The following is a 27,525-nucleotide window of genomic DNA, read 5'->3' on the forward strand; positions in this document are numbered from 1 at the left end:
GCCAGCACACTCTTCATCATTTCCTTCAACCTCCAGTATTGACTCAACACACAACATGACCTGGGGAGACGGTCAGGTCGTTTTCTTGAGTGTTTCGATAGCAAAATCTCGTTGCCCGGCTCACAGCTCGTCCTTCGTTCTTATTCTTCTATTTCGTGTTGTATTGGTGGGCGTAGTCTCGGTGGTCTGTGACATTCAATCCAAAGAAAGCGAATCATAAATTTATCTAAAGTCTATACGCCTTATGCCTTTCTGCCTGGGTAACAATTGGTAAGACTTATGCTTTTGTCAATACACATGTGCTCTCCACGGTCGCGGCATGATAAGTATCCCCTGCCCTGTGTACTCCCAAAGCGCCATGTCCTGAACGACGCAAAGCCGCGTTCGCATGTTAAACCAATTTTATCCGGTGTTCTCCTTATCCATGCAAATGCTGGGTATCTCGTCTGACGCCCCGAAATGATCCGCCTCCGGTTATACTAATGAAAAAAAGAAGAGAAAAGCACTCTTCCTCATAGTGAGTTTCCTGTGCCAGTATGTTGAGCCTAGTGTAGGCGGTAAGATAGATGAATCAGAGTAGGCTGTTAACTGAATCATAAAACCAAATTGATCGGAATCCGTGAAAGTGGAACCAGATCTCCCACGTCATCAATGCTGCTGTCAGGCGTGTTAGGATAATGTGTTGGCTTTGCGTTTTCCTTTGCGCGTAGCGGTCATGAGCTTCAGTTCAAGAGGCCAATATCCTTTGGTCTTGCTGTTGTAGTTCTCCCTTGGCTTCATGTCAAGCTTTTGCCGGCACATGGGACACTTCCCTTTAGTAGCATCGACACAAAGAGATTGATGCAAACATGAAGCGCAATAAAGATGGCCTAGAAGCGAACGTGTCAGAAAATTCCCGTGAGACGCAAGAGGTAAACAAAAACGACCCGTAAATGACTTACCACAATGTGTTACTGTCAGATTAATGCAGTCATCCATGCAAATTACACATTGAAAGGCGGCAAGTTTGACGCTATTGTCCTTCTCTGGCTTCTTGATTTCATCAGGGACTTCGTTCGTTTCAGTCAAATCGACGGTATCGTAATCTTCATTGGCTTCAAGATCAACAAAGGCACGTGGGGGAGGGCTCGAGCCGAATAGTTCTTCGACATCCATTTCTTTTTTTGGTGCCGAGCTCTTCTTCTGTCTTGATGATGGTCTCGTAGGTATCGTGTTCTCATTCGCAGCCGCAGTGGATATCCGTCGCCGTTTGCTCGTGTGTGTAGAACCGGTCCGGGTAACAGCTGCGGTGCTCCGTCGAAGAGCAGGAGGCATGGCGTCGGAGAAGGAGCTGGCGGGGCTGTCGAAGAGAATGTCGCTTTCGTTGAAGGAGTCAAAGATAGGCAGAGTTGATTGAGATTCGCCGGCTGCGTTAGTGGAAGAAGAGAGTTGAGTCGTGCTACGCTCAGGACCCAAGAAATTAGAGATGCAATGGTGAGCGGCAGAGGGGTCGCGTGGGGCGGTAGTGGCACTGGTAACTGCACGATGCGGCGCGGAAATGGAAGCCTGAAGCGCTGCCGTTTGGCTTACACCTGGAGTTTGAGCTTGACTCGGCTGTGGATCTGTGTTCGTGAATAACGGGTAAGTCGACGGTGAAGAGAAGTCACCATCAATCAAATCGCTGAGTTCAGAAGACCCGATATTAACAGTACGCAATATATCATGCAGGACGTTGTTTGGATCGTATTGCCCTGGATGCTCGTTCTCCCAAGTATTGATTGGTGGCAGCTCAACGTTTGTTGATGGCAAGTTGGTTGCCCTTCTCCGAGGCGGCGTTTGGATGTCTAGGGGAGGTAGACCAGGAGGGGAATGAGAGGGCCTTGGCCGTTGTGTTGTTGTAGTCGGGCTTGAGCTCCTACGAGCGCGACGAGTATTGGAGATCAAGGGTGGCAAAGGAAGCGAGGAAGATGATGTAGTCGGGCGAATTTGGTTGTATTGGCCACCGGTGCCACTACCACCTCTGCCGGCACCCTCTTGTTCATCGATAATTCTATCATGGATTGGCCTTTGCGAACGCGAACGTGAAGATCCGGCTTCAGTTCCAGCTAGATCCGGAGATGAAATGATCCTGGTGGACATGGAGATTGCAATGGGAGGAGCGTAAAATGCGTCTGTTGGGTTCCAAAACAAGTCCAAGTCTGGGTCGTTGTCTATTTCAATCGTTTACAAATGAGCGTCAGGAGCTGCTATCAACAAAAAAAGAAACGCGCAAGGACATTGGAGTCAAGATTCGACCGAAGGGCAGGAGAGGCCAGGAGAAGCAAGTAGGCGGGTGGGGTAAGCAGATCAGACAAAAAGGAAGGAAGATAGAAGGAATAGAAATTATTTCTAACCTTGCAACAGATGAGAGAAGGTTAGATCCATATACAAGAATCCTTGCTCCATCGTTGGGCCGAATTGAAGGATGTCACGGGGAGAAGAAAAGGTGCAAGCCGTGGAGCATTTACTAAGGCCTAGTTGAGCGCTTGAAACCGATTAGTTAACTGACTCTTTTTTTGACTACTAACTTGCCTACTATGCAAATGATTTGGCTTGACTTGCTAGGTAGGCGGGCCGCTGCTGAACTGTGTTGGAATGGGCCGGATTGAGGCCAGGGTGTGGATATTAATGGGCCAGATGATAAAGCAAAGACAAAGAATACTTGCTTGCGTTTGTTGACAAGGGAGATGTGAGTTCTTTATAAGGTACTGGCAGAGAAAGCATTATCCTGCCCGGCGGCTGGACTGAGCTGAAAATAGATATCTAGCTACCTGGTGTTGTAATGGTCAAGAAAGGAAACATGGGAAGGGAAGCCAACAATTTTTAGGTTCAGTAAAAGGCCCAGTCTGGATGGGAGGGAGGGGGAATGACCAGCCAGCCAACCATTGCCATCCATATACTGACTGACACTGTCTGGCCACAAGTAAGTTGAGATGAATCTCCGCTATGCCGCGACAGCACATGCTAACAAGAAGCAATTTCTTGTAAGGAAGAAACATCTTTACCTGCAAAGCAACACTTTCCAAGCCTTCATCTCATCCCTTCCTCGTTTCATTTGTCCTCTTTGCGCCATTGCAATAGTCCAATCAGATCCATCCCGAGGACTTATGGATCCTAAACTTGACTTCTTGTGCATCCATACACGGCGCTTGAAAGCCCCCCCACGTTACTTCGACTCGATTCTTCAAGATGTCAAGTTCAACCATTTTATTTGTTTTGTCAAATCTAGTGTTACGACGAACTAGAGACCTACTGCCTTGGTTCTGCTGTCAATTCATTACAAGAACTTGGTCTTTGTATTGATATTTCTGATCGCCCAGGCCAGGATAGGGCAGACAGGTGATAACTTCCTATGTAGGTATATGCATACACAAGATAGAGTTATGACAATTCAATGAATTGGTATACTGAGAAGCCTCTGTGTCTCCGTATCTACTATCGGGGATCCTGAGTGTATACCAGACTCGACCTCAATGCTCGACAACTCACTACTTAGTACTTAGTAGTAGAATTGTAGGTAGGGAACATGATGTGGACAAGTGAAAAGACGAGACACAATTTTAGGAAGCACGTTAACCTATTAGGTTAACATGGTACAGCCTATTCAAGTTCTTTGTTCATATACTTGAAGTATCGATGCGTTATACTTCACATCCAGATTCACACTCTGTCCATAGTTGAATTCGTTTCTTGGAGGTTTTAAAGCCCTACATCATTCAATTGCCCCTCCATTTTAGACCCTTCAATTGTCTCCACTCTCGAGCAGAACGACAGGGACCCGCTGAGAATGCACGGCGTCATCCACTTAAATTAGCAGGGATTTGCTAATTTAGTCAAAGATGGATGGATGCAAATGCCAAATTCATCATCCTGACCTTGCATTTGTCAAGGTGCTCTCTCGTCAATCCACGACTTCAACAGACATAATATTCGACCGGCGCATCGCCAAGGCCGTCGGCGGTAATAAACACCAGGAGCCGGGATGCTACTGTGAACTTAATAATGTTTGTCTCAGTTGCTGCTTCTCCGTTTCGCGCTTCGACAGCCAGTTTCTCTCGTATCTCTCGACACCAGGGTTTTCGCCGTCATGCTTTGCGCACTAATGTGCGATGGCTGGCTGCCGTCGCTGGTAACGCCAAGTCGAAGAAACTAAAAACTCTTGCTTGTAACACCGCAACACTTCTTCACACAAGTTGACAGCTATTAATTCTGATGCAGTACCCTCCGAAGCCCGACATAACGAGATAGGCGTCCAGCAGCTCAGCTCCCACGTATTCAACCAGATATTTCCTGATGGTGTAACACCTCCGCCCCAAGAGCTCGTTGAGCTATCCAAGGATCATTTGCGTCGTCACGATCTGCTTGGAAAGAACACCGACAAATCCGAACCTATAGCTTTCGATATCCCCCCGCTGCAAGGACGCACACTTGACGAGCACTTTCACAAGCTCGGTATAGATGCCGCTGAGCCCTTTCTAACCTACGCGAAGCAGTTTGCCCGCGCAAATCCACCTCCGAAGCCTCGACAATGGATACACCAGAGTGGCTGGACGAAATATTACCCTGATGGGACGACCGAGAAAGTTGAAGCCCCTGAAGAAGAGATGCTGTCATTCGACACAGAAGTCATGTGGAAAATAAGCCCTTTCGCTGTCATGGCCTGCGCATCAAGCCCAACAGCTTGGTATGCATGGTTATCGCCTTGGCTACTGGGAGAGACCGAAAACGATAGGCAGTTAATTCCTTTTGGTGATCCTACCAAAGATCGAATTATCGTCGGGCATAATGTGGGTTTCGATCGAGCGCGGGTTTTGGAAGAGTACAGCTTAAAACAAACCCGGAATGCCTTCCTCGACACCATGTCGCTACATGTGGCTGTGAATGGAATGTGCTCCCAACAACGACCTACCTGGATGAAGCATAAAAAGAACCGGGAGATGCGGGAACGATTAGCGACCGAGACCCCTGACCACGATCTGGCGACAATAATGAGTACACAAGGAATGCATGACGAAGCAGATCTTTGGGTCGAACGAAGCTCTGTCAACTCTTTGAGGGATGTTGCTCAATTTCACCTCAATGTTTCTATCGACAAGTCGATTCGAAATGACTTTGGTGAGCTGGATCGCGAAGGAGTAGTACAAAAGTTGGATGAGCTCCTGACATATTGTGCTGCTGATGTTTCGATAACCCACCGTGTCTACCAGATCGTTTTTCCTAACTTCCTGTCGACCTGCCCACACCCTGTCAGCTTCGCAGCTCTTCGGCACCTCTCATCTGTCATCCTCCCGGTCGATAGCTCGTGGGATGCGTACATAAAAAATGCCGAAGCTACCTACCACAAACTATCCGATGCGGTTCAGGAACGCCTTGTCGGCCTTACTGAAAGCGCATTGAGTATGAAGGACAACCCCGATGAGTACGAGAATGACCCTTGGATGCAACAACTTGACTGGTCAGGGCAAGAAATCAAGATGGCCAAAGGCAAGGGGGACGAACCACCAAGACCTGCAGCCAGGCAGAAGAAGCCTGGCATGCCTAGGTGGTATAAGGACCTCTTTCAATCGAACGATTCGCCCATCAATATCACTGTTCGAACACGGGTTGCTCCTTTGTTGTTAAAGATGTCCTGGGACGGGTATCCGCTGTTCTGGTCTGATAAATACGGTTGGACTTTTCGCGTACCTCGAGCGGAAGCCGCCAAGTACAAGGCCAAACAAGCGGTTGAGTGCACGTTCGATGAGACAGAAACCAAGTTACGTGACGATTCTGCCCATTCCTACTTTAAGCTCCCTCACAAAGATGGCCCAACGGCGCGTTGTGCCAGTCCAATGGCCAAGGGGTACTTGTCCTATTTCGAGAGTGGTATGCTGTCATCCGAATATACATATGCGAAGGAAGCGCTGGAGATGAATGCGTCGTGTTCTTACTGGATAAGTGCGAGAGATCGCATCAAGTCTCAAATGGTTGTCTATGACCAAGACATTCGCGTATTGAATCGTACTCCTGGCCCGCGAAAGTTGAACAAGCCTGGTTTTATTTTGCCACAGATCATCCCAATGGGTACCATAACTCGCAGAGCGGTCGAGAACACCTGGCTTACTGCCAGTAATGCCAAGAAGAATCGCGTTGGCTCTGAACTAAAAGCAATGGTCAAGGCGCCCAAGGGCTATTGCTTTGTAGGAGCAGACGTCGACTCAGAGGAGCTTTGGATTGCCAGCCTTATTGGCGACGCAACGTTTAAGCTTCATGGTGGAAATGCTGTTGGATTCATGACATTGGAGGGCACAAAATCTGCTGGTACGGATCTTCATTCGCGAACGGCTTCCATCCTGGGCATTACCAGGAACAATGCCAAAGTCTTCAATTACGGACGAATCTATGGCGCCGGTCTCAAATTCGCAGCGACCTTGTTACGGCAATTCAATCCAAACCTCTCCGAAAAGGAGACCGCGGAGACGGCATCGAGACTCTACGCGAATACCAAGGGTACAAAGACCAATCGCAAGGTGCTTTACAAACGTCTCTTCTGGAGAGGTGGCACCGAGTCGTTCGTCTTTAACAAGCTGGAGGAGTTTGCTGAGCAAGACAAGGCCAGAACCCCGGTATTGGGCGCCGGAATTACTGAAGCTCTTATGGGGCGATACATCAGCAAGGGTGGTTATCTGACATCGCGAATTAATTGGGCTATTCAATCTTCTGGTGTCGACTACCTTCATTTACTTGTTGTCGCCATGGATTACCTAATTCGTCGCTTCAACATTGATGCTCGAGTGGCTCTCACAGTTCATGACGAAATTCGATACTTGGTTAAGGATAAGGATAAGTACCGCACAGCACTTGCACTGCAGGTTGCCAACGTCTGGACAAGGGCTATGTTCTCTCAGCAGGTTGGCATTAACGATCTTCCCCAGTCTTGCGCTTATTTTTCTGCTGTTGATATCGACCACGTTTTACGCAAGGAAGTGGACATGGAGTGTATCACTCCAAGTCATCAAACCCCTATACCTCCAGGAGAGAGCATCGACATCAATACTCTTTTGGACAAGGGCGAGGCTGCCAGGCTAGATCCTGCCATCGTCCCAGATGCTAGATACGCCCCCAACTTCGATGACATCGAGTATACTCCGCGCGTACCTATTATGCAGGGCATCCAGGAATCGGCTCAGGAGACGCTTCCTTTCCTCAAGGCCCAAATTGTCAGTGAAGAACAAGAAATCAGAGACATCGTCTATGCGCTACAGAAAGAAAGGTTGGCAGCGATGCCAAAGAAGGAAAGGCCGTTGAGCAAGAAAGAGTTGCAAAGCGTGTTACCATACAGAGCATATCCGCAACTTATGCCTATAACCGAACCCATAACAGAAGCTATGAAAGAAAATCAAAATCCTTATGCGAACAAAAACAATAAGTTGGGGTTTGGAAAGTACTCGAACAAGAATTACAGGCCAACGTGGAGAGTGTAACCACCAACGGCTCTAGTTCATCCGGCAGAGGTTGAGCTTGAACAATTTCTCTTGTATCATCCATATGGCTACCTATGTATATATATTCTTACGTTAAGACGACGAACAATGTCGAATTGCATCTGGGAACGGTGTTGGGCTGCGGATTGGGGCTTTTACGGCAGGTTTCGGAGGGCGTTTAAAGAAAAATGAAAAGGTCTGGGGTTTGTTGTACTTGTATCACCAAATGCGCCGTTTCTACCAATTATTTCATGCCTCTTCGGCAGATCTTCATGGCGATAATTTCTTCGTTTTAATGTCGTTAAAGTGCTGACATCTCAATTTGAAGCTAAACTCTACTGATAATAGACACCTTGTGGGAGTTGGCTTGGCGATCGAAGGTTGACCCCTGTAGCACATGGGCAGCTTCACTAGGTAATAATAGCCCGGGGCTATCGTTAAATGTATAATGCTATCCATGCTATGAGGTTTGTATTTGACGCCTGTGGTCAGTAACTCTAGTCGCTATAAGAAAGCCAATAGGTCCAATATCTAATATTTGACAGATACCCCAGGTAGATTCTGGCAAGGAGTTGCTAATACCATTCCCTACATTCTCAGTCCTAATAGAAACCTTTAACTAAGTGAAAAACAAGCTCATGGTGCAGGCGTGATGACGAAACTGCCCGACGCTAAGAACTAAGTTCTCCACTAAAAGCTCCTCGTCATCCCTCATCGGCACGTTTCGTTCTTTTCATGCTGTGACATGCTCGTTCATCTCATCTACCAGAGACCACAAAAACACTTGCCGATCAGGGGTTTATAAACCCTCGATTTAGCTGTATTCTCCTTCGTTACCTCTTTTGTCGTTCTCTCTTTTGCGCTTCATCAACATTCGCTTCTTCTCACTACCTACACTAAGACTTGTCACGAGCCGAACGATCGACCCCTCTTCAGCTACCGATAAACCGTGAAGATCTTGGACCGTTTTGATCCAGCTAGTTTGCGAGAGACGGATAACGGATCATACACAGAGCCGAGAAGGGAATCAAGACAACACAGAAACTGTACATCCGAAGCCATGGTGTCTACCGAAGAAGCCATCCAGAGACTCAAGGAGGCTCGTCCTCCTGCGACAGACACATTTACGTACCTCACCGTCGTCGAAACGAACCTCTCCCCGGAAGTCCTCCCAACTCTCAAGGAAATCCTCGAAGATGCTGCGCTTACGAGCGAAATTGGGTGGGATCTCGTGGAGATGCTAATCTCTATCCCCGGCAGTGAGGGCTGTCTCGAGACCATTGCCCGCCTAGGAAACCCTCGCGAAGTCATCCTCAAGGTTGTCGAAGTTCTCGACTCCAACGCAGAATCATCCGAGGCTGGTGACGCCTCAGCAAGCGCAAAGTTCATTACTCTGGTTGGTATGCTGGGCATCCTCCATCCAAGACTGCAGGTCAAGGCGCCATCACGATACCTTTATACCACACTACAAACAGTTTACCGAGCGTACAACCCTCAAGGTGCCGAGACAACGGCAGCGGTCATTGATCTCGCCCGATCTCTTTCCGGGAGAAAACGGCCACCGCTGCCCACACGCCAGTCTAGCGCCAGGTTAGAAACGGCGTTCCAGGGAAGTGACATGTCCAAGAGTGCTCCCGATCCCGAAGCGCATGCAGGGCAAGCAGGCGAGGGCGAGTCTGAGCTGGTATCACGACTCTTGCAGTCATTCATAACAAGCATTCTCGAAGCCTACGTCAACTCAAACAACTTGGAATGGGCAGCAAGGCATCTGGAATATCTGAACCCTGAGAGGATTCTACCGAGGAAGCCAACCATGCTGCAGGCATTTAAGCAAGTAGACGAGCTTCAAACCAGGGACGCCTTGGTTGGACAGTTAGTTGTAAGTGGTCGATATATCACGGTGAAATTCTGTACTAATTTCTTCAGGCTGTTGCCCGCGACTTAGGTCTGGCGGAACTGCCCTCTGACGAGGTCAAGAAGATTTTGAGGTCACCATTCGCTACGAATCCATTGTCTATCGAACCCGATCCCAACAATCCCGAAGCTATTAAACTATCGACCGGTGGCTTTCTTTGCCTGACTGCTTATCGCATGTTCGCATCAGACATTTTTGACGCCAATTACGAGCAGCCCAATGCCAATATTTTTCCTGAGCACCACAACCTGTTGAAGAGGTTCCTCGGTGATGAACCACAGACTCAGATCGAGGGCAACCCCGGCACCGTTGAGGCATTAGTTGTTATTGCACTTTGGCTTCATGACCAGAAGCGAATAGTTGGACCTAATGCGGCTGACGACAAGGAAGCAACATTCATGTCATATCATCATTTGCTAACTCTCATATCTGTATTCCATCCGTCTTTGCGAGTGCGGAATGCGGCTACTGTGTTGGCAGGTCATATACTTCATGAAGACCCTGACGAGGGGGATAGATTAAACATTCTGGAAGACTTGCTGGAAAACTGCATGTTTTCGTCTCTGCAAGCCTGTGCAGTGACATGGCTACGAGAGGAACTCATCGCCGCTCATAAGGCTGGCTCGAAGGGGCGGTTTGCCGATTCTGACTGCTTAGACCAGCTTCAGTACACACTGTTTCCGGATCTCGAATACCTTGCTGAGACAGACTTGGAGGCGCTATTGGAGTTCTGGGTACAGAACGCACCCTTTCATCTTCAAGTCACAAACTTTGCTCTGTTTTTGTTTGGTGGTCAGGGTTATAAAAGCTTGGCTCCTGCAGGTATGGCCGCAGCGGTAGAGCATCGATATGCGAACCCTTTGCTTGCTGCTGCCAAGCGATTGGTGAATGCACTGGACAAGAAAGAGATTGATGGACAAGGTCAGGACGAGGTGTTGATGCAGCTGGGCATTTTGACGGATACCCTTGAGCGCGTTCCGCTGCACTAGAGTTGTAAGGAAGAAAGAACTACAAGAATGTTGCAGTTGAACTGGCAGTTGTATATGAATGACATTATATGATATTGTTTTATTTTCATGATTATGAAAGTTGAAGATTTGAAGAAAATGTGTGCACATAAGGTCTTGATCTCGTTGCTGCAATTGTTTTGTTTCATTCTCACACCCTCCATGGTACCTATTGTAGTGGGTGGTGTGACTTGAAAGAGCATGCGTTGGGGATTTTGCAACAACAGACATATGTCTCTAATAATGACCAAATAAAACAAAACAAGGTATATTTTTGAATGATCATATTATGACATTCCAAAACCATAGAATGTATTGGTCAGTAATCCATAAACAAGAACCGTTTTTGGATACTGGTACAGGGTGGTTAGTACTTTCATGCCCGGAGCAATGAGTCCGCAGTCAAGGGCAATTCACGAACTCTAGCCAGTGAGAGCAAGAGACGAAATTAGCAGATCAGTTTGATATTTTAGCCTACATCCCCATGTCACTTTCACTTATTGCTTGTAGACTTAGTAACTACCTATTAAAGTACAGATAGGTAGATAACTTTTCTGTCAACTCTTTGCCAAGACAACGCAACAGTCCGCCGCCGAGGGAGGCCAAGTCGAGCGATAACTAGCAGTAAGTAGTTGTGTAAGTCGTATTAGTTGTATGACGGCGGTCGATCGGTAGCTCAGAGCAATCGCCGTAGGCACATGTCGTAAGTCATGATAGTTCATCATTTTACGCCAACGCATTGACTTGAAAGGACAATAACGACGTCATGATATGCAATGAATAAACGTATGTTTATTTTGTTCAATATCACAGGCGGCTATGCCTTTGAGACTGATGGAAGAAGCAGTCATGAGGTGACAAATCTCTTTATGGTGAAGCAATCAGAAACTATGGCTTGTTGTTGACAACGAATGAATGCATGGTTAAAGCCCCTTTGAAACCGGCACCATCCCGAGTTGCCTGGGTACGAGTTTGGCCCATCATCGACGATTCTCGCCGGGCTGTTCCTTGCACTGAATGAGACCTACAGAGGCCCATTAATTTAGCCTTGCAGCGCCAAAGAAGCTAGAAGGCCGAGCGCCAAGGGGTCCGCAGTGGAACAGACGGCAAGTGACATCATTGTATCTTTGAACCAGAAATTAGGAAAGAACATTCCCGAGACCTGAGTAATGGCCTTGTGATGCCTGTCTAATTTTGTTTGTCAATACTAGAAGGGAGGAACCTCTCGATGGTCTTGGACCTGACCACGGCCCCTTTCTCTTTTCTTTACACACTTGTACACTGAAGCGTGGTACAATACGTGACTCTAGCAACATTCGCCAAGCAGACATATTGCCAAGGTGCGACTGATCAAGTGGCGTACGCGACGGTGACACGACAACTACGATATCCCATCACTATAAACAGAGCCATCTGCATAATTTCCTGGAATTCCTCTGTCCGTAAAGCACCCGAGAGAAAGACATCAAACCTTCACGCTCCTATAGAGGAGTCGCAGTATTGCTGCCATGGATTCTCAAACAGAAGACAACAACAACCTCAAGCTCGAAGTATCGCAGAAGTATAGCAATGATGAAAATGAACAGCAACCCACAACAGTAATTACAGACGATCATGGAGGCCTTGCTTTTCCTGCCCCAGTTCCACGCCCGATACTGTCACCCGAGAGTCCATTATCGCCGAGAAGTCAACAAGAGGTTGTCACCCCTAACGTTCCCCTAAGCGAAGACCATCAACAAACACGAGTTAGTTCACAACCTCTGCCCGTATCAGAAGCGTCCGGGCAGGCATTATCAAAAAATTCAACAGATCCCAAGGACCGACCCAAGCCGACCAAAACATGGCAAACCGAACAGCCCAGGCGCGATCATCACCGTCACCATTCATACTTTCGACCCGGTCCAGCCAGGGCTGGTACATCATATCTGAATAAAGCGATTTGGCAAGGGCCGGAAAACACAGCATTCAACTCCAGAAGAAGTTCATCATCGTCCGATGAGGAGCATCAACCGACCGACCAGCAAGAACCCCCAAGGGACGGAGACCGGAAGAACGGCAAAGCATCACATAAAGACCTCGGTGATGGTAAATATGGCCACTTCAGCGTTGGCAACCAGAACTACCAAACAACTGGAAAGGTCAAGAAGGATGGCCGCTTGCGAATCACTGTCAATGAGACCGCAGGCACCGGATATCTGAGCAAAGCTCTGGGTGCAGCGGTCAACAAGGTGTCACCCCCAAGGGCAGAACAAGCTGAAAAACCATCAAACTTGACAATTCCCGAGAGCCCACGCCGACCATCCTCTGCGACGGCTGTGGCGGACCCAAGACCCCAGGCGCGTCTGAACATCGTCATCATGGTTATTGGTTCGCGAGGAGATGCCCAGCCATTCCTAAAAATTGGTAAAGTTCTCAAGGAGGAATACGGACACCGTGTACGCATCGCTACACACCCGGCGTTTCGTGACTTTGTGGAAAAGGATTCGGGGCTTGAGTTCTTTTCTGTTGGAGGTGACCCTTCCGAACTTATGGCCTTTATGGTTAAGAACCCTGGTTTGATCCCGACGCTTGAGACATTCAAGGCTGGAGATATTGGCCGACGACGAGCTGCCATGGCCACCATGTTTGATGGTTTCTGGCGTGCGTGCACCAATGCCACAGACGACGAGTCGGACCGTCAGAACCTAAAGATGATGGGTGAAAAGGACCCATTTGTGGCAGACGTCATCATCGCCAACCCGCCAAGTTTTGCACATATCCACTGTGCCGAAGCGCTCGGGATCCCTGTTCACTTGATGTTTACCTTTCCTTATACACCAACACAAGCGTTTCCGCATCCCTTGGCGAGCATCAAGAACTCCAACGTGGATCCAGGATACACCAACTTTATCTCTTACCCCTTAGTTGAGATGATGGTATGGCAAGGCTTAGGAGATCTGGTGAATGAATTCCGTGTCAAGACACTGGCCCTAGACCCGGTATCAACTCTCTGGGCACCAGGTGCGACCTATCGTCTGCATGTGCCTTTCACGTATCTGTGGTCACCGGGCCTTGTGCCCAAGCCACAAGACTGGGGCAGTGAGATCGACGTAGCTGGTTTCGTATTCCTTGACTTGGCTTCGACCTTTGAGCCACCAAAGGAATTGGAGGATTTCATAGCGGCTGGAGACACTCCTATTTACATTGGATTTGGCTCCATTGTCGTCGACGATGCTGACAAATTCACTGAAATGATCTTCAAGGCCGTTGAAATGGCAGGGGTTCGTGCCTTGGTGTCGAAGGGATGGGGTGGACTCGGAGGAGACGACGTCCCGGATAATGTCTTCATGCTTGACAACACTCCCCACGACTGGCTTTTCCCAAGAGTGAAAGCTTGTGTAATTCACGGAGGTGCGGGGACAACCGCCATCGCACTGAAGTGCGGAAAGCCAACAATGATCGTTCCCTTCTTCGGTGACCAGAATTTCTGGGGCAAGATGGTGAGCAGTGCAGACGTCGGCCCTGAACCGATTCCCTACAAACATCTAAACGCAGAGAAACTCGCAGAAGGCATCGAGTATTGTCTCTCAGACAAGGCAAGAGAAGCCGCAGAAAAAATCGCGAAACGAATTGCAGAAGAAGGCGACGGTGCTGAAAATGCTGTCAAGGAGTTCCACCGACAGCTAAACCTCACATCTCCTAGCATTCTACGATGCTCCATTCTCAAAGACCGCATAGCTGTCTGGGAAGTTAAAGGAACCAATATCAAATTGGGTGCCTTGGCTGCTGACATGCTTGTTGATAATGGGCAGCTGACTTGGAAGCGCTTGAGACTCCTCAGACATAAGGAATGGAATGATTTCGAAGGCCCCGGAGAACCTGTCACTGGAATTGCTGGTTCCATTGCTGGCACAGTTGGTGAAGCATTTCATGGCGTTGCTAGCGTTCCTTATCATTGGGCAAAAAGGACAAAGTCGATCAGGAAAAGGAACAGCGTAAAACGGTCAAAGAAATCTAAGAAGGCCGACCGTGAAGCACCTCAAAACGATACAGCAGATCCTGAAACCCCGGCGGACGGTGCTTCGCTGCAAACCGAGACGACAGCCGAGGATACAAGCGGACAGTACGTTGGTGATATGGCGAGTGGTGTTGAAAGGACAGCTACAGCTATCGCCAAGGCGCCCGTGGATCTCTCGATGGCTCTGGCACAAGGATTTCACAATGCTCCTCGACTATATGGCGACAATACGGTACGACGACCCATTCGAGTAACTGGCTTTCATTCTGGACTTCGCGCAGCCGGGCACGAGTTTGCCTATGGTGTCTACGATGGTTTCACAGGAGTTGTTCGTCTGCCATACCGCGGAGCAAAAGAAAATGGGCCAATTGGGTTTGTCAAGGGCACAGGTATGGGCTTGACAGGGCTCGTACTCAAGAATTTGTCTGCTATTATTGGTCCGGTCGGTTACACGCTGAAGGGCGTTGTGAAGCAGGCCGAACGATCCAAGACGCCCCAGAAGTACATCCGCCGGGCTCGCATGGCTCAAGGACAGAGAGAGTACAAGACACTCCCAGAAGATCGCCAGAAACAACTAGAGAAGGAGGTGATGGACGGATGGCATGTCATGAAAGAGTTGGGAGAGAAACTCCAGGAGTTGGAGAAGCAGCGTGGTATCGCAGGGCAGATCGATCGGGTCCTTATTGATACGGAGGTCGTATTCGAAGACGTGGACACCGCCCAAAAGTCGTTGGAAGCGCTTAAGCAAGGGAAGGATCTTGAAGATGTAGTGGATCCTGATCGAGACCGTGGCCGTGGGGAAGGAAAGTCTGGCCGGGATCGAAGCATGTCGATTCGAAGATCGTTGAATTTGACAAAGAGATACGGAGAGAGGAAACGCCTCGCATCGCTGGCTGATGCCGATGGCAACATGGCCGAAGGTGGAGCTGGAGGAAAAGCCCCTTCTGGAACGGATAGATCGACCGTCCCAGCAAGGTAGAATGATTTGCTCATGAGGGAGTGCACGGCGTTGGGTTGAAGGAATATAGTATACGTATACCCCGATCATGCGGCCTAGGCTGTAATTGTAGTCTTTTAATTAAAAATGCATAGTTAATACTCAAATCAATATCCCCTCTGCACGTTAGCGGATTGAAACTTGTGTCCTGTGAATGTCTAGTCTAGGTAACATGATGTGTTGCAATGGACGTTTACCGAAGCCCAAGTTGCCCCTTACCATGAAAATACGATTGCGCCGTTCCCATAAACCGATAGTGTGGAGTAATACTACAATGCTGATTTCATTATCTCAACGTCGCCGATCATAGTCTCGATGACTTCGGTGTCGGTCGTCTCTGTTTCTTTCGCGGTCTCGATCACGGTCGCGGTGTCCATGCCTGCTGTCTCGATCCCTTTCTCTTTCTCGCTCCCGCTCGCGCTCCCGCTTGTAACTGTCCTCATGTCGACGGCTCTCCTTTCGTTTACTCTCCTCTCGGCGGTAGTCGGCTAGGCGTGGCGGCCTGTTCTTTTGCCCGTTCTGATTCCATCCGCCCAAGTCCTCCTCCCCTTTGAGCTGCTTGGCACCAAGACCGAGCCCCTTAGGACGTCGCTTGACTTCTTTTACTTTGCCAAGAGACTTGCCATCCCAACCCATGCCTCGTAGGAGAGCTGCGCCAAACTCTTCCACAGGCATGGATTCGTAGTCGTCGAGAGTAGATGCTTCACCCGCTTCTTGGATGTCGCGGCGATAGGCGTCCTCTTCGGTTGGATGGATAACCTTATCCTCTTCCTCCTTCTTCCCTAGTAGCGCATCTATAGCTTCATCGTCTGCCGATCGTTTGGGAGGTGGCTTCTGATCGTTATCGTCATGATTGGGGGCCTTTTCATCGGCAAGGTCCTGTTTATCTTCCTCGATCTTCTCCTTGATTGTTAGACCCCATTTTAGACCTTTATCCTGATCCGCGGGCTCTGTTTCGACTGTTGTTCCGGCTTGCTGAGCCCTGGCCTCCTCAGGAAGTATATTCTTTCCCTTTCTCTGTGCTTTGGCCTCTGATCTCCAGTCGCGATTGGTTTGCCGAGCAATCACGTAGTCCTTTTTCTCTGTCCTTGGGTCCTTCGCTTTGCGCTCTGTTTCTGCGCCCTCCGCACCGAACCCTGTGATCTTTTCGTGTCGTCCACGGTGGTCATCTTGGTCGTCTTCGGAATCAGATTCTCCTCCTAGAGCGTGTGGTCGCGGTCTCTTCCCTAGCGCCGACGGCGGGTTTGGTTTTGCAATCTTTTTTGAATCATTGCTATTCGAAGGAGTACCGAATTTGATTGCTATCCGCGGCGCTGCTGGCTTGTTTTGTTCTGACATTTTTGGCGAGTCGTTTTGTTGATAAATTCCCATGCAGCGAATATCGAGACAGAGATGTATTTAATTTTGAAAGACGTGTGCTAGGAAGAAGACGTGTGCTGCTGAGCAGTCGCGAATAAGGTTGCTTCTTGAGCCCTATTTTGTAACTTGAAGCTTCAAGGCGAGGGAAGAAGCCGGTATCAAACTTCAGAAATCGTGTAGAACCACCAAATTTTGAAAGACGTCAGAAGCAGGCAGCCGAGAGTCTTCTGTGGCGCACATATTGTGGCTACACCGATTCTGCTTGGAGAGTGGCTGAACTGTAACGGGAAGTACCTTGTTGAGAACCCAATCGAGCGGTCAATGCACAATCAAAAGTGAGGCTCATTGTTTAGTAGAACGCCAAAAGATCAATACTTTAGAAGAAATAAGAATCTGCTTCGAGAGAATTTGAAGGAATCATTTTATGCGAAACATCGCGAAATGAAGTTCCTGTATACATAAATATAACGGGCACTTTGGGACACTTACCTGGATGCCTAACGGAAACCATAGGTAAGTTCTTGTAGACTGCACTAGCAGTTGATTCCCTCAGTACGAAGGTAGTGGCGCACTGTTTGTTATTGAAAGCTTGAATTAGGTAAGAGAGAATATGATATCCAGTCCTATGGATGACAAGGTAGAAGAGAATTGAAAGATAATAATTTCTATACATATAACACCCAACATGCATTTCACTAACACGTACACATCCATTTGCTTTTTTTTACATGTTACAGCCCGAGAAAGGATACATACAGTAGTCTAATGTACGCGGTGGGGATTTAAATGACTGTTCTAAACGCAAATATGAGCGTATTGTACACGGTGCCTGACGTGCGGCAATGTACCGTACTGTTTTCAAAGCTTCTACCCCTTTCTATAGTCCTGTCGCGCACTTGGCACTGCAGTTGGACAATTTTAGCACAGTGCAAAAAATAGATGTTGGTCCAGAAATTTGAATCTCGTTTTCCACAAACCTTGGCCTTATCCCAAACCTTGATCCTCACTTCTCCTGCCCGCCACTCGCGCTACACCCACTATTTGCTGCAAGCCTGGTTGATTGCCCCCCCTAATCCACCGCCAGTCCCGCACTCTCTAGTCTCTTCCGATACCTTCCCCAGCGTTCAATGTCCCCCATGTGCCCGCGCTTCAACTAAACTCCACTGCATTCAGCGCTTTGAGCTGCAAACCACCAAACACCACGGTATCGTCTCCCCAGAGACAGAAAATTTGACGCCCTCAAGCGACGTCGCCCTCAACATCGACACCCCAAAATCAATCCACAACCACCTTTTTCATCGTCAAAAACTCGTGCATTCATCTCAGGCGACTTAAAATCATTTTTTGCAACGTCCGTTTCAACCCAAAACGGATGTCGCGGCCGTCGATGCTATGACTGAGGTCGGAGCTGCCGATCTATCAAGGCTGCTTCAATCAAAGCGCAATGAGTGCAGGTCAGTATGGGCTCAAATGAAAGAGCTGATTTTTCCGATCATGGCGATATGTTTTTCGGCGTGCTAACTTGCCTCAGTTCAATCGTGACGTCGCGGAAGCGAAAGCTTCGCGAACTGTTCGCTGTTGCGACACAGTCCGAGGGTCTGCCGCACCCAGTCTTGACCAACCCCGACGCGCCGACCACAACACCAGCCGAATGGCAATTTTTGCAAGCCAATGATATTATCCAGTACGTTCTGTAAATTGAACACGCGCCTTTTATAATCAATTTGCGCGTGCATGGTGCTGTCAATGCCTGTAACATGCTAATATCACCATAGAAGCAAGACGCTGAATGAAGCCAGCATTCCAACGAGGCCAAATTTTTCGCTAGAAGTGTTCAAGAAATCTCTCGCAAAGTCGATATTCATAGCCAATGAATCTGCACCGAAGCAAACGTCGGAGGAAGCAAACGAATCGCATATAACGGATGCGCAGGACGAACAACAATCTAACGGGGCACCTTTACCTGTAAAAGCCGATGATGCTGCTGTTTCAACAAGATCTTCAACCCCCGAGGTTTCAACAGAGTCAGCTACGACCGCCAACACCGTTCTCCCATCTGCCACAAGCGCACAAGCTGTGCTTCCACCTACCGATGCGATTGTAAAGCCGATACCGACAGCCTCTCAGGATGTTCCTACCCCTACTGACGCCAACACGAATCCAATCACGAACGGAGAGAACCCTGCCGATTCAAACGAAGGCGCACCCGTACCGCGCCAACCTCAAGTCACCTTTGAATCAGGAACGAAGGGCGAGCATATTGAAGCTGGAACGTCCTTGTCAGCGAAGCCTGGTCAGGGGGTCGTGGATTCTGCTGTGACCACAGGCGTTTCTTCAACAGTCAAGCCGTCTGCTGATGCTACCCGCCCCGCCGACGCATTATCTTCGCCTGGCTCAACAGCACAAAGTGCGACTACTCCCGCGGTGCATGATGATGCTTCCACAGATACAAGCCCAGAACATGAGGGACCACAGTATGTCGAGCCAGCAGAACAGGAAAAGACCGAGGATGGCGCCCATGAGAGAGGCACAGATAAACATCATCGGAGTCACGGGAGTGGTGATGTTCGAGCTTCAACCAAAGACCTGGAAGACCGTGTATTGGAAGCACCCCCAGAATCTGCCGAAGCCCAGCTCCTCCAAGAATCTATCCGATCGAGCGTCGCAGCAGAAACAGAGACAGCACGGACTTCAGCGAGCACTAGCCATAAAGCAGACGCTGCCATATCAGCGCCAGTGTCCGAGGATGTTAATATGTCGGGTATTGATGATAGAGTTGTCAAAGCTGCGCCCACAGTTGGGGAGAAGCATGTTCAGCAAATACTTGATACTGATGCGAAACCCGCTTCAGCGACTGGTACACCTGCAGAAGCTTCGGCTAATAAGGAAATTCCAGACAGTCAAGAGGAGCCCCCTGAACAGATGGACGTGGATGCGCCTGAACCTAAAGCAAGTACTGAAAGTCAAACCAAGGCGCCCATATCACCTGAGAAGTTAGATGCAGATGGCCCGTCTGCACCTGCTCCACAGCATATAGCTGAGCCCGTTGCACCTGTCGAATCCGTTCGTCAAGATTCGCCTCCGAAGGTTGAGCGTGCTGTCACTAGAGTTTCGTCTGGGGCAATGCGTCCAAAGTCTGTCAGTGAAATTGTCGGCGTGACCCCTCGCCAAACCCCGACGCTGGAACATATTTCTACCAACAAGAGCTCAAACAATCAGCTGACTCCTCTAACTTCTACTCCTAAATCACCGACCCTGAGACATCGTCATATTTCCGCTCATCAAAGACAGAGATCCCGCAGCCAACCCTCGACGGTTGTTTTCGGTAAGCAGTCCAAGAAGGGCGAAGAAAAGTCAATGGTGCCCAGTCAACGTGACACGATTCTTCCGACCGAAGACTACTACACCCCTCTTTTTGTTCAGGGCTTTGCTGGTAGCTCGTCATGGATGCAACCGATCGAGAAAGTTCTATACACTGCCAACAAGACCGTTACCACGCCGGACGCCAACCTCGCCATCCAGGACCACCAAGCATGTAAGGTTTTGCGGCGCGTCTACCATCTCCAGCAGCATGATAAATGGTCCCTGCGCCAACCCAAACGCTGCCCTGAGCCTACTCGACCCCCGTCTCACTGGGATGTCGTGCTGCAAGAGATGAAGTGGATGCGAACAGATTTCCGAGAGGAACGAAAATGGAAGAGAGCTGTAGCCAAGAATCTCGCATATGCTTGTGCAGAATGGCGTGACTCTACCCCTGAGGAGCGGAAGGCGCTGCAAGTTCAAGCTGTTATCCCTCCCAATATTAAGTCTGCAACCGATGTCGACATGGTTGATGTTGAGGGCGCAAACCACTCTACTCCTGATCTTGTTGCTAGCGAAGATGTCGAATCTATCGACAATCTGGATGATCTTACCGAAGACTTCCCCGAGACAATAGCTCCATCCGCCATATTCAACCTTCAAGACGAGGATGTCGTTTTCGGTCTACGTCGAACTGCCGCTGCAGACCAGCTTTTGGAGGAGCTCCCTATGTTTGGAGCACCTCTCCAGGTCCCGAAGTTCGATCTTACAGGTCCCGAATGGGATCCCGACGCTCACTGGCGACGACCAGCTCTGCCTTTGAGCAAGTATGTCGAGGGTCACATGAAGTTGGTTTCAGATGGCCCACCGAGAAAGCGCAGTCGGTATAATTATCAGAACGAAGATTCTGACGATGAGGGCGAGGCTGGCTTTGTTAGCAGCGATTCCATGCCCAGTCTCCCCTTACCACCAACTACCGACGAGGTTGCTTTATTTAACCCTGAGATGAAGCATATTCGCGATCGCTTATATGTTGGCCATCAATTCCGACCACCTTCAGAGTACCCCATGCCCTCTCAAAGTTTCTTCGAATGTCGCAGCCCCTCACAATGGACCATTGCTGAGGACGACGAACTTCGGAGCCTTGTCCGGGAGCATTCTTATAACTGGTCCCTCATTTCTAGTATACTTGCACCTAGATCCATTTTCAACTCTGGTGCAGAGAGACGCACTCCTTGGGAATGCTTCGAGAGGTGGATCAATCTAGAAGGACTCCCAGCGGACATGTCAAAGACACAGTACTTCAAGGCCTACATGGGTCGCATTAATCAAGCCCAGAATTTTATAAACATGCAGAACCAGGCGATGGCACAGCAGGTCAACCAGGCCAATGGAGCAGTCACTCCTGGGCGACGAAGACCTCAATCTATTCCCGTCAGAGTGGAGAGGCGACGTAACCAGAAACATCTCACGATGCTTGATGCCATGCGTAAGCTGGCAAAGAAACGGGAGACAACAGCGCAGAAGCAGCAACACGCAGCATCGCAAAATGCTGCCAACAAAAAGACCAACGAGTCTGCATCACAACGCCCAACGAAAACACCAGGAGAATACAGCAGGCTACGCTACGAAAGAGACCAAGCTCTGGCAGAAAAGATGGCGCAGTTTGCGTCAAGGCAAGAGGCTCAAAGACGAGTAAGTAACACAGCCGCACGGCCCAACGGAAGCATAAAGCTGACATCCTCCCAGGCCGTTTTGCAAGCCAGAGTTCAAGGTCAAGCTGCCCAAATGGCTGCTGGTACTCCTGGAGCCGTGCAGGCCGGTCAGAATCCAGCGCAAGCTGCTGCTGCTGCTGCCGCCGCTGCAGCAGCGGCAGCCACCGGTATGAACGGTGTTGGCCGTGTTAATGTCCCTAACCAACTTGCGGTGGCCGCTGCAGCCGCTGCAGGACAAGCTCGTCCACGAATGCCCATGCAATCACCTGCTACTGCTGGTATGGGAGGTGTGCCAGCTCACATGGCTGGTGGGCTTGTGCCCCCGAACCAGATGACTGGTGTGCAACAAGCACAACTGCAGGCAATGCAGGGGCAACACAACCGTATGCCCATGCCAAACCCCCCGCCCGATGTTAGCTTAATGATGCGTGCCCAACGTATCTCTGAACAGCAACGGGCTGCACAGATGCATGCTCAAGGCGGTCCTGGCACCCCTGGTCAAGGGGCAGCAGGCGCCCAGCAGAGTCCTCCTGCCCAGATGCGGAACGCAATGAATGGTGTCAACGGCATCAATGGCAATCCAATGAATCAACAGAGTTTCCTCAACAACGCGCAGGCGATGATGGCTCAGTTCAACCAGGGCAATCTTAGCTCACCACAAACAAACGGCCTCCATATGCCATCTGGCCCTGCAGGCTCAATAGCCCCGCGACAACAAACGCAACTCCCACCGGCTATCCTAGCTCAACTGAACCAGCTCGAGGCACAGTTTCGCGCTAAAAACCCCAGTCTTACCTCTGAGCAGGCCCGCCAGCTAGCCACGGAACACTTAACACGGCTTATGATGGCGCAACGCTCTGCGATGAACTCTGCTGCTGGCACGGCTGGTCAAGGCGGACTTGCTGGCAGTATTGCAGCCACAACTAGCCCTCACCAATATGCCGCGCTACTTCGACAACAACAGCAGCAACAAGCAAGTGCAGCAGCGGGCAGCCCCGGACAACAACATCAGCAGCCTCACCAAGCTCAACATCAGCCTCAACAGCAACAGTCTCAGCAGCAGCAAGCGCAGGCGAAACAACAGCAGCCTCAGCAGCAGGTCCAGACCCAGGTTCAGGCACAGGTCCAACAACATCAAGTACAACAGCAGCAACAGAGGCAGGCAAGCGGTAGCGCTACACCCTCGGCTGGCTAGTGGAAGAGTTGGCAAAATTGCACAGTTTTCTTGTTGGGGTTTCTGGAACTATGAGTTTGGCTTGGCTTGGTGTATTGGGAGCGATCGATATTGGTGTTTGTCTTATCATGAAAAGCGTTTGAGCGAAAGAGAAAACATGACGATTCTGGCTGTACGATTGCGTAACTGCTTATGAAGCAACGGGCGGGTCAAGTTTTGAAGGCATGAGTTGGAGACATCTGTAGATTATTTATTAATCATAGTATTAAAGACATGAAAATATGTAGATGGCAAAATAAGTCCTTACTCATTTAGGGCAACTACAAACACCCCTTATTCAAATCAAATCACTGTACATATTTAAGAATCCGTGACACAATTCTTAACTGATGAAGGCGAGATGAACCTCCAGACCAAATCATTTATATCTATTATGAATATATTTCTATACAACTAAAACCTAACGCCGGTCATGCACATGGATTGTACAGCCCACCCAACTTGGAATGGGAAACACACAATTCCATCATTCACTATATACATTCATTCAGCTAGGTCCACCGTTACCGCCTCTGGAACTGTCCCCTTGAAGAAGCAACCTGGGCTTGATGAAGTCCTCGTCGAGATGGTGGAAGACACTGGCAGGATCCTCCGAGGTCCAGAGTTGCCGGATCGCATTGGATGCGGTGATGGGCTGGCCTCCGGGTGCTTCCGATATAGGAGTTGCGTATGCACTGTCAACACGAGATGGAGTAGCGGTGTTGGAGCGCGGAAGTGGCGAGCGACGAGCTGGAGGTGGTAAATCGGAGACGTCAATGTCGCTACCAATGTCTGAATCATCATTATGACGAAGAAGGTCAGATCTCTCTGGTATAGAGTTCTTTCGTACTTTGCTTGTAGGACGGCCGCCCGTGTGCGGAGACGAAGCGCCAGATACATAACTAGCAGACTGGCCTGCTTCGAGGCTGCCAAGAGCGACGCTGCCATTCCTGCGAGGATTATAGCCAATACCTGTTCCTGATCGCTTGACTTGAAGACCCCCTCCGAATGTTTCGATATCGAATTCGTCATCGCTGTCAACTTCTTCGACAACACCGGTACGGATTCCAAGGATCTCAAGCATACGAGCGGTAGTGCCTCCGAAAATGATAACGGTGAGCACAACCACGACTAGAACAGTGGCTCGGAGTGCAGGAGAGTTCTCGCCAGTGAGCAACGCAGCCAGAGCTACACCGACAGCTCCTCTTAGACCAGCCCAGTAAAGCATAGCCTGGTAGTTGTAGGGCAGCTCATCACCGACCTCCTGCCCTCGTCTGCTGGCGCGGTATCGGATGAACCAGTTAATAGCCTTGGACAAGGGGAATACGGCGACCCATCTAGCAGCGCAAACGGCCAGGATAGTTACAATAATGAGAGGAGGCTGGAACTGAAGATGGTTGTCGGTAAACAGAGCTAGTCCCAGGTAAATGAAGATGAAGTTCTCGGACAATTGAGACAAGATCTGAAAGATAAACTTTGTCGTAAGCTGAGTTCGTCGCGACATGTTAAAGTAAGCATAGTGCTTGAGAGTGATGCCGCAGAAAAGTAACGACACAATACCTGCGTAGATATTAGAATCCGGGTAAAAAGAGATTGACTCAAGGTAACATACCGGACATGTGAAGACCATGAGAAAAGAAATAAGTAGCGTATGGGATCAGAACCATCAAGCAGCTCTCAATCTTGGGGGTCCTGCGGAGGTAGGTGAACTTGAGCAAAAGAGCTGTTGCCACACCGACAAAAAAGCCGATGAACAAACTGCAGAAGAAGACCAGCAAGAAGATGCCTGTACCTTCGAAGAAACTGATGATGCTAAGTCCAGCAGCCTCGCCCTTTTTATACTTTTGCGCAGTTTCGAAAATGACAATGGCAATGGCGTCGTTCAAGATGGATTCTCCAAAGATGATGGTGTACAACTTGGGATCGACCTTGTAAGCGTTGAAAATGGCCAGGATAGTAACAGGGTCGGTAGCAGAGAGAGTTGCGCCGACTGAAATCGCATCGACAAAGGACATTTCCAAGGATCCGGGAATAAGGGTGAACAAGTACAGGATGAGGCCAATAACAACAGCCGACAAGAAGGTTCCAGCAAAGGCGAATGTCAAGATGGTACCAATATTCCGGAAGAAGTTGGCTTGGTGCAGTTCATAGCCTGAAGACAGAATAATGGGCGGCAGCAGCAAATTGAAGAAGATCTGGTAGTCGAAGCTGATCATGGTTCGAATGGAGTCACCTCCAAAGATCATAAGAACAAGCCCAACCACCATTCCTATGAGAAGAGAGGGTGTAAGCATTGGATCGCATGACGACAGATTTCCAAAGCGTACCGGCAAAAATAGATATAACCGTTTCGTGTATAGCAGTGACTTTCTTCATCTGAAGCATGTAGCTTGTGAAGAAGGCGACTATGAGCAACATAATCGAGATGAAGAGCGCCCATGCTGCGAACAGTTCCTTCTGGGCAGAGTCACCCTCTGGAGTTCATGGTCAGTAATTGTCAAGGTGTATCGAATCGTCCATGTCTTGCGTGGGGAAACACACCCTCGGGGTCGGTGTCTTCTTCATCGGTGGCTCGCTCTATGTTCAATACGTCAGCCCTCATGTCGTGGGAGTCGAGTCGGACTAGGATGTAGCGTACTAAGGAGCTGGAAGCCCATTCCAACAAGTTTTGCCGAAGCCATTGCGAAAGAGCCGTCCGTGTACGAATGGACGAAAGTCGTAGAAGTGTTAGAAATTATATCGCGATCGCTTCGCTTAGGGCGAGATTAAGTGGGAGACTCCCTGCGCGAACCTCGTAAAATGCGATACTGAGAACATTCGCAAAGGGGCGAGAGCGCAATAGAAGTAGTATTCGGATCGTACAGTTGGTGATGACGCGGAAATGGAAATGGAGGCAAGGTCCAGGCAGCAAATAAATTTGTAAGTGTCAGAAGAAAGAATGCTGTACCTGTATCTGGATAGAGAGGTATGGGTGGATGGAGGGATGATTGGAATATGCGATGGCCAGGAAGCTTGGATTCAACACCTAAGCTAAGGTGGGCCAAGTAACCAAGATAGGCGCAGGAGATGAAAGGCGACAGCTTTCAATAAAGCAATACTCTGATTGGCTATTCATCACTATTAATTAATTGATGCCTAGGTAGGTACAGTCAACTATGAAATCCGTGTTATAGACAAGCAGCATAATCATTTGTAATAACACAAAACCCAAGCTACAATCTAATGCTTTTGCTTGATCGCAATAATCAACATTGTCTACTAGGTAGTTAATGTATGCCTTTTTGAAGCGAGGTCGCCTACAGTCTTTTGTCAAGGAAGTCTACCTCAGATACTATCTTGCTCTACACATTGACTGCCAAGACAGCCCAAACTAGCCTCTATCTGATCGAAGGACAAAGAAAAGTAACTAGCCGTAGGAACAAAATCAAAAGGACTCTGAATAGGATAAATGCCACCTTGTGCCCTGTGATCTCAAACAAGGACTCGATCTTAAATGGTCGTACAACTCCATGCAAGTCAGCGGGGCTCATCGGGCGGCTGTCCGTGCTCAGGCCAGGGCGGTTGGCGGGGGACGGGGCGTTTTCAATGAGGCTCTTCAGTGGCTCTATCCACTAAATCCTACAGGAACCAAACCCCCGCGACAGAGACCACGTCCACCTAGCAGAGGCTCGTGTCCATAGGTAGCTACTAACATAAACATTTCACATTGGAGCCGCAAGGTATTATCTTCACTCAACGGCCACACTGTCGCATCCACCTCTTGCATACAAAATACACAATAGATGCTTCGATTTTCCAGCTGTAAACTCTGCGACAACAATGTATCATCTTGCCAAAGGACTCTACCTCTATGCAACGAGTAAAGAAGGTTAGTACAAAGAGCTACCGCCTCTCTGTTCTTTGGAGTTAGCCTATACTAACATCTCCCTTCCAGAATATTCGGTTATTCTTCTAGGTCTCGACAATGCTGGCAAAACAACCTTTCACGAACAAGTCAAGTCAATGTTCTTGCCAAACCGACCCGATCCGAAACTCAAGACAGTACCTACCGTTGGTCAGAATGTCTCAACAATACCGTTGCAGGACATGTACCTGAAGTTATGGGACGTAGGCGGACAGCACTCACTGCGCAAGCTGTGGGAGAGCTATTACACGAGTTGCCATGCCATAGTATTTATAATCGACAGCACAGATATCGGCGACGGCAACATTGAGCACGATGAGAACCTGGGCAGGTTGGAAGAGTGCCGTCTCGTTCTCGAAGACGTTCTACAACACACAGAGACCGAAGGCGTACCCCTTCTCATCTTGGCAAACAAGCAAGACCGCGAGGACTGTGTTGAGACAATACGCATCAAGGAAGGCTTGGTCAAGAAGGTTATGGAGGGAGACAAGGGGTCTGCCGTTCGCGATTCACGTGTGCTGGCTCTGAGCGCCCTGACAGGCGATGGAGTTCGAGAAGCTATCGAGTGGGTGAGGACACGAGTGCAATGGAACAAGGAGTCTCGGCCGCCTGTTATGCGCTAGCTGATCGACCTTGG

General features: G+C 49.2%; 8 protein-coding genes across 8 annotated transcripts; 5 read left to right on the forward strand and 3 right to left on the reverse strand.

Annotated features, from left to right (window-relative positions):
- Window positions 1-669: 669 nt before the first annotated feature.
- On the reverse strand, window positions 670-2,424 carry FSST1_010829 (uncharacterized protein; the record flags this gene model as incomplete). Its single annotated transcript, XM_083233900.1, has 3 exons — window positions 670-869; window positions 942-2,189; window positions 2,373-2,424. 3 exons carry the CDS (start codon window positions 2,422-2,424, stop codon window positions 670-672), a joined length of 1,500 nt encoding a protein of 499 aa, XP_083080525.1.
- A 1,596-nt stretch (window positions 2,425-4,020) lies between these two features.
- FSST1_010830 (DNA-directed DNA polymerase gamma MIP1) lies at window positions 4,021-7,481 on the forward strand (the record flags this gene model as incomplete). The annotated part of the gene is made up of 2 exons (XM_083233901.1): window positions 4,021-4,183; window positions 4,237-7,481. 2 exons carry the CDS (start codon window positions 4,021-4,023, stop codon window positions 7,479-7,481), a joined length of 3,408 nt encoding a protein of 1,135 aa, XP_083080526.1.
- Window positions 7,482-8,541: 1,060 nt separating this feature from the next.
- On the forward strand, window positions 8,542-10,385 carry FSST1_010831 (YAP-binding/ALF4/Glomulin; the record flags this gene model as incomplete). Its single annotated transcript, XM_083233902.1, has 2 exons — window positions 8,542-9,360; window positions 9,408-10,385. The coding sequence occupies 2 exons, from the start codon at window positions 8,542-8,544 to the stop codon at window positions 10,383-10,385; spliced, it is 1,797 nt and encodes a 598-aa protein (XP_083080527.1).
- A 1,526-nt stretch (window positions 10,386-11,911) lies between these two features.
- FSST1_010832 (uncharacterized protein) lies at window positions 11,912-15,379 on the forward strand (the record flags this gene model as incomplete). The annotated part of the gene is made up of 1 exon (XM_083233904.1): window positions 11,912-15,379. The coding sequence occupies one exon, from the start codon at window positions 11,912-11,914 to the stop codon at window positions 15,377-15,379; it is 3,468 nt and encodes a 1,155-aa protein (XP_083080528.1).
- A 309-nt stretch (window positions 15,380-15,688) lies between these two features.
- On the reverse strand, window positions 15,689-16,735 carry FSST1_010833 (DExH-box splicing factor binding site-domain-containing protein; the record flags this gene model as incomplete). Its single annotated transcript, XM_083233905.1, has 1 exon — window positions 15,689-16,735. One exon carries the CDS (start codon window positions 16,733-16,735, stop codon window positions 15,689-15,691), a length of 1,047 nt encoding a protein of 348 aa, XP_083080529.1.
- Window positions 16,736-18,148: 1,413 nt separating this feature from the next.
- Window positions 18,149-22,966, forward strand: FSST1_010834 (uncharacterized protein; the record flags this gene model as incomplete). Its single annotated transcript, XM_083233906.1, has 4 exons — window positions 18,149-18,210; window positions 18,288-18,440; window positions 18,532-21,751; window positions 21,806-22,966. The coding sequence occupies 4 exons, from the start codon at window positions 18,149-18,151 to the stop codon at window positions 22,964-22,966; spliced, it is 4,596 nt and encodes a 1,531-aa protein (XP_083080530.1).
- Window positions 22,967-23,492: 526 nt separating this feature from the next.
- FSST1_010835 (bifunctional K:H/Na:H antiporter NHX1) lies at window positions 23,493-25,665 on the reverse strand (the record flags this gene model as incomplete). Its single annotated transcript, XM_083233907.1, has 5 exons — window positions 23,493-24,544; window positions 24,597-25,253; window positions 25,312-25,458; window positions 25,526-25,561; window positions 25,623-25,665. The coding sequence occupies 5 exons, from the start codon at window positions 25,663-25,665 to the stop codon at window positions 23,493-23,495; spliced, it is 1,935 nt and encodes a 644-aa protein (XP_083080531.1).
- A 1,138-nt stretch (window positions 25,666-26,803) lies between these two features.
- Window positions 26,804-27,511, forward strand: FSST1_010836 (Arf family GTPase ARL3; the record flags this gene model as incomplete). Its single annotated transcript, XM_083233908.1, has 2 exons — window positions 26,804-26,852; window positions 26,919-27,511. 2 exons carry the CDS (start codon window positions 26,804-26,806, stop codon window positions 27,509-27,511), a joined length of 642 nt encoding a protein of 213 aa, XP_083080532.1.
- Between the last annotated feature and the right edge of the window lie 14 nt (window positions 27,512-27,525).

This window comes from Fusarium sambucinum, chromosome III (assembly GCF_050947815.1).
Source record: "Fusarium sambucinum isolate potato_lamoka chromosome III, whole genome shotgun sequence".
Taxonomy (NCBI): Eukaryota; Fungi; Ascomycota; class Sordariomycetes; order Hypocreales; family Nectriaceae; genus Fusarium; species Fusarium sambucinum.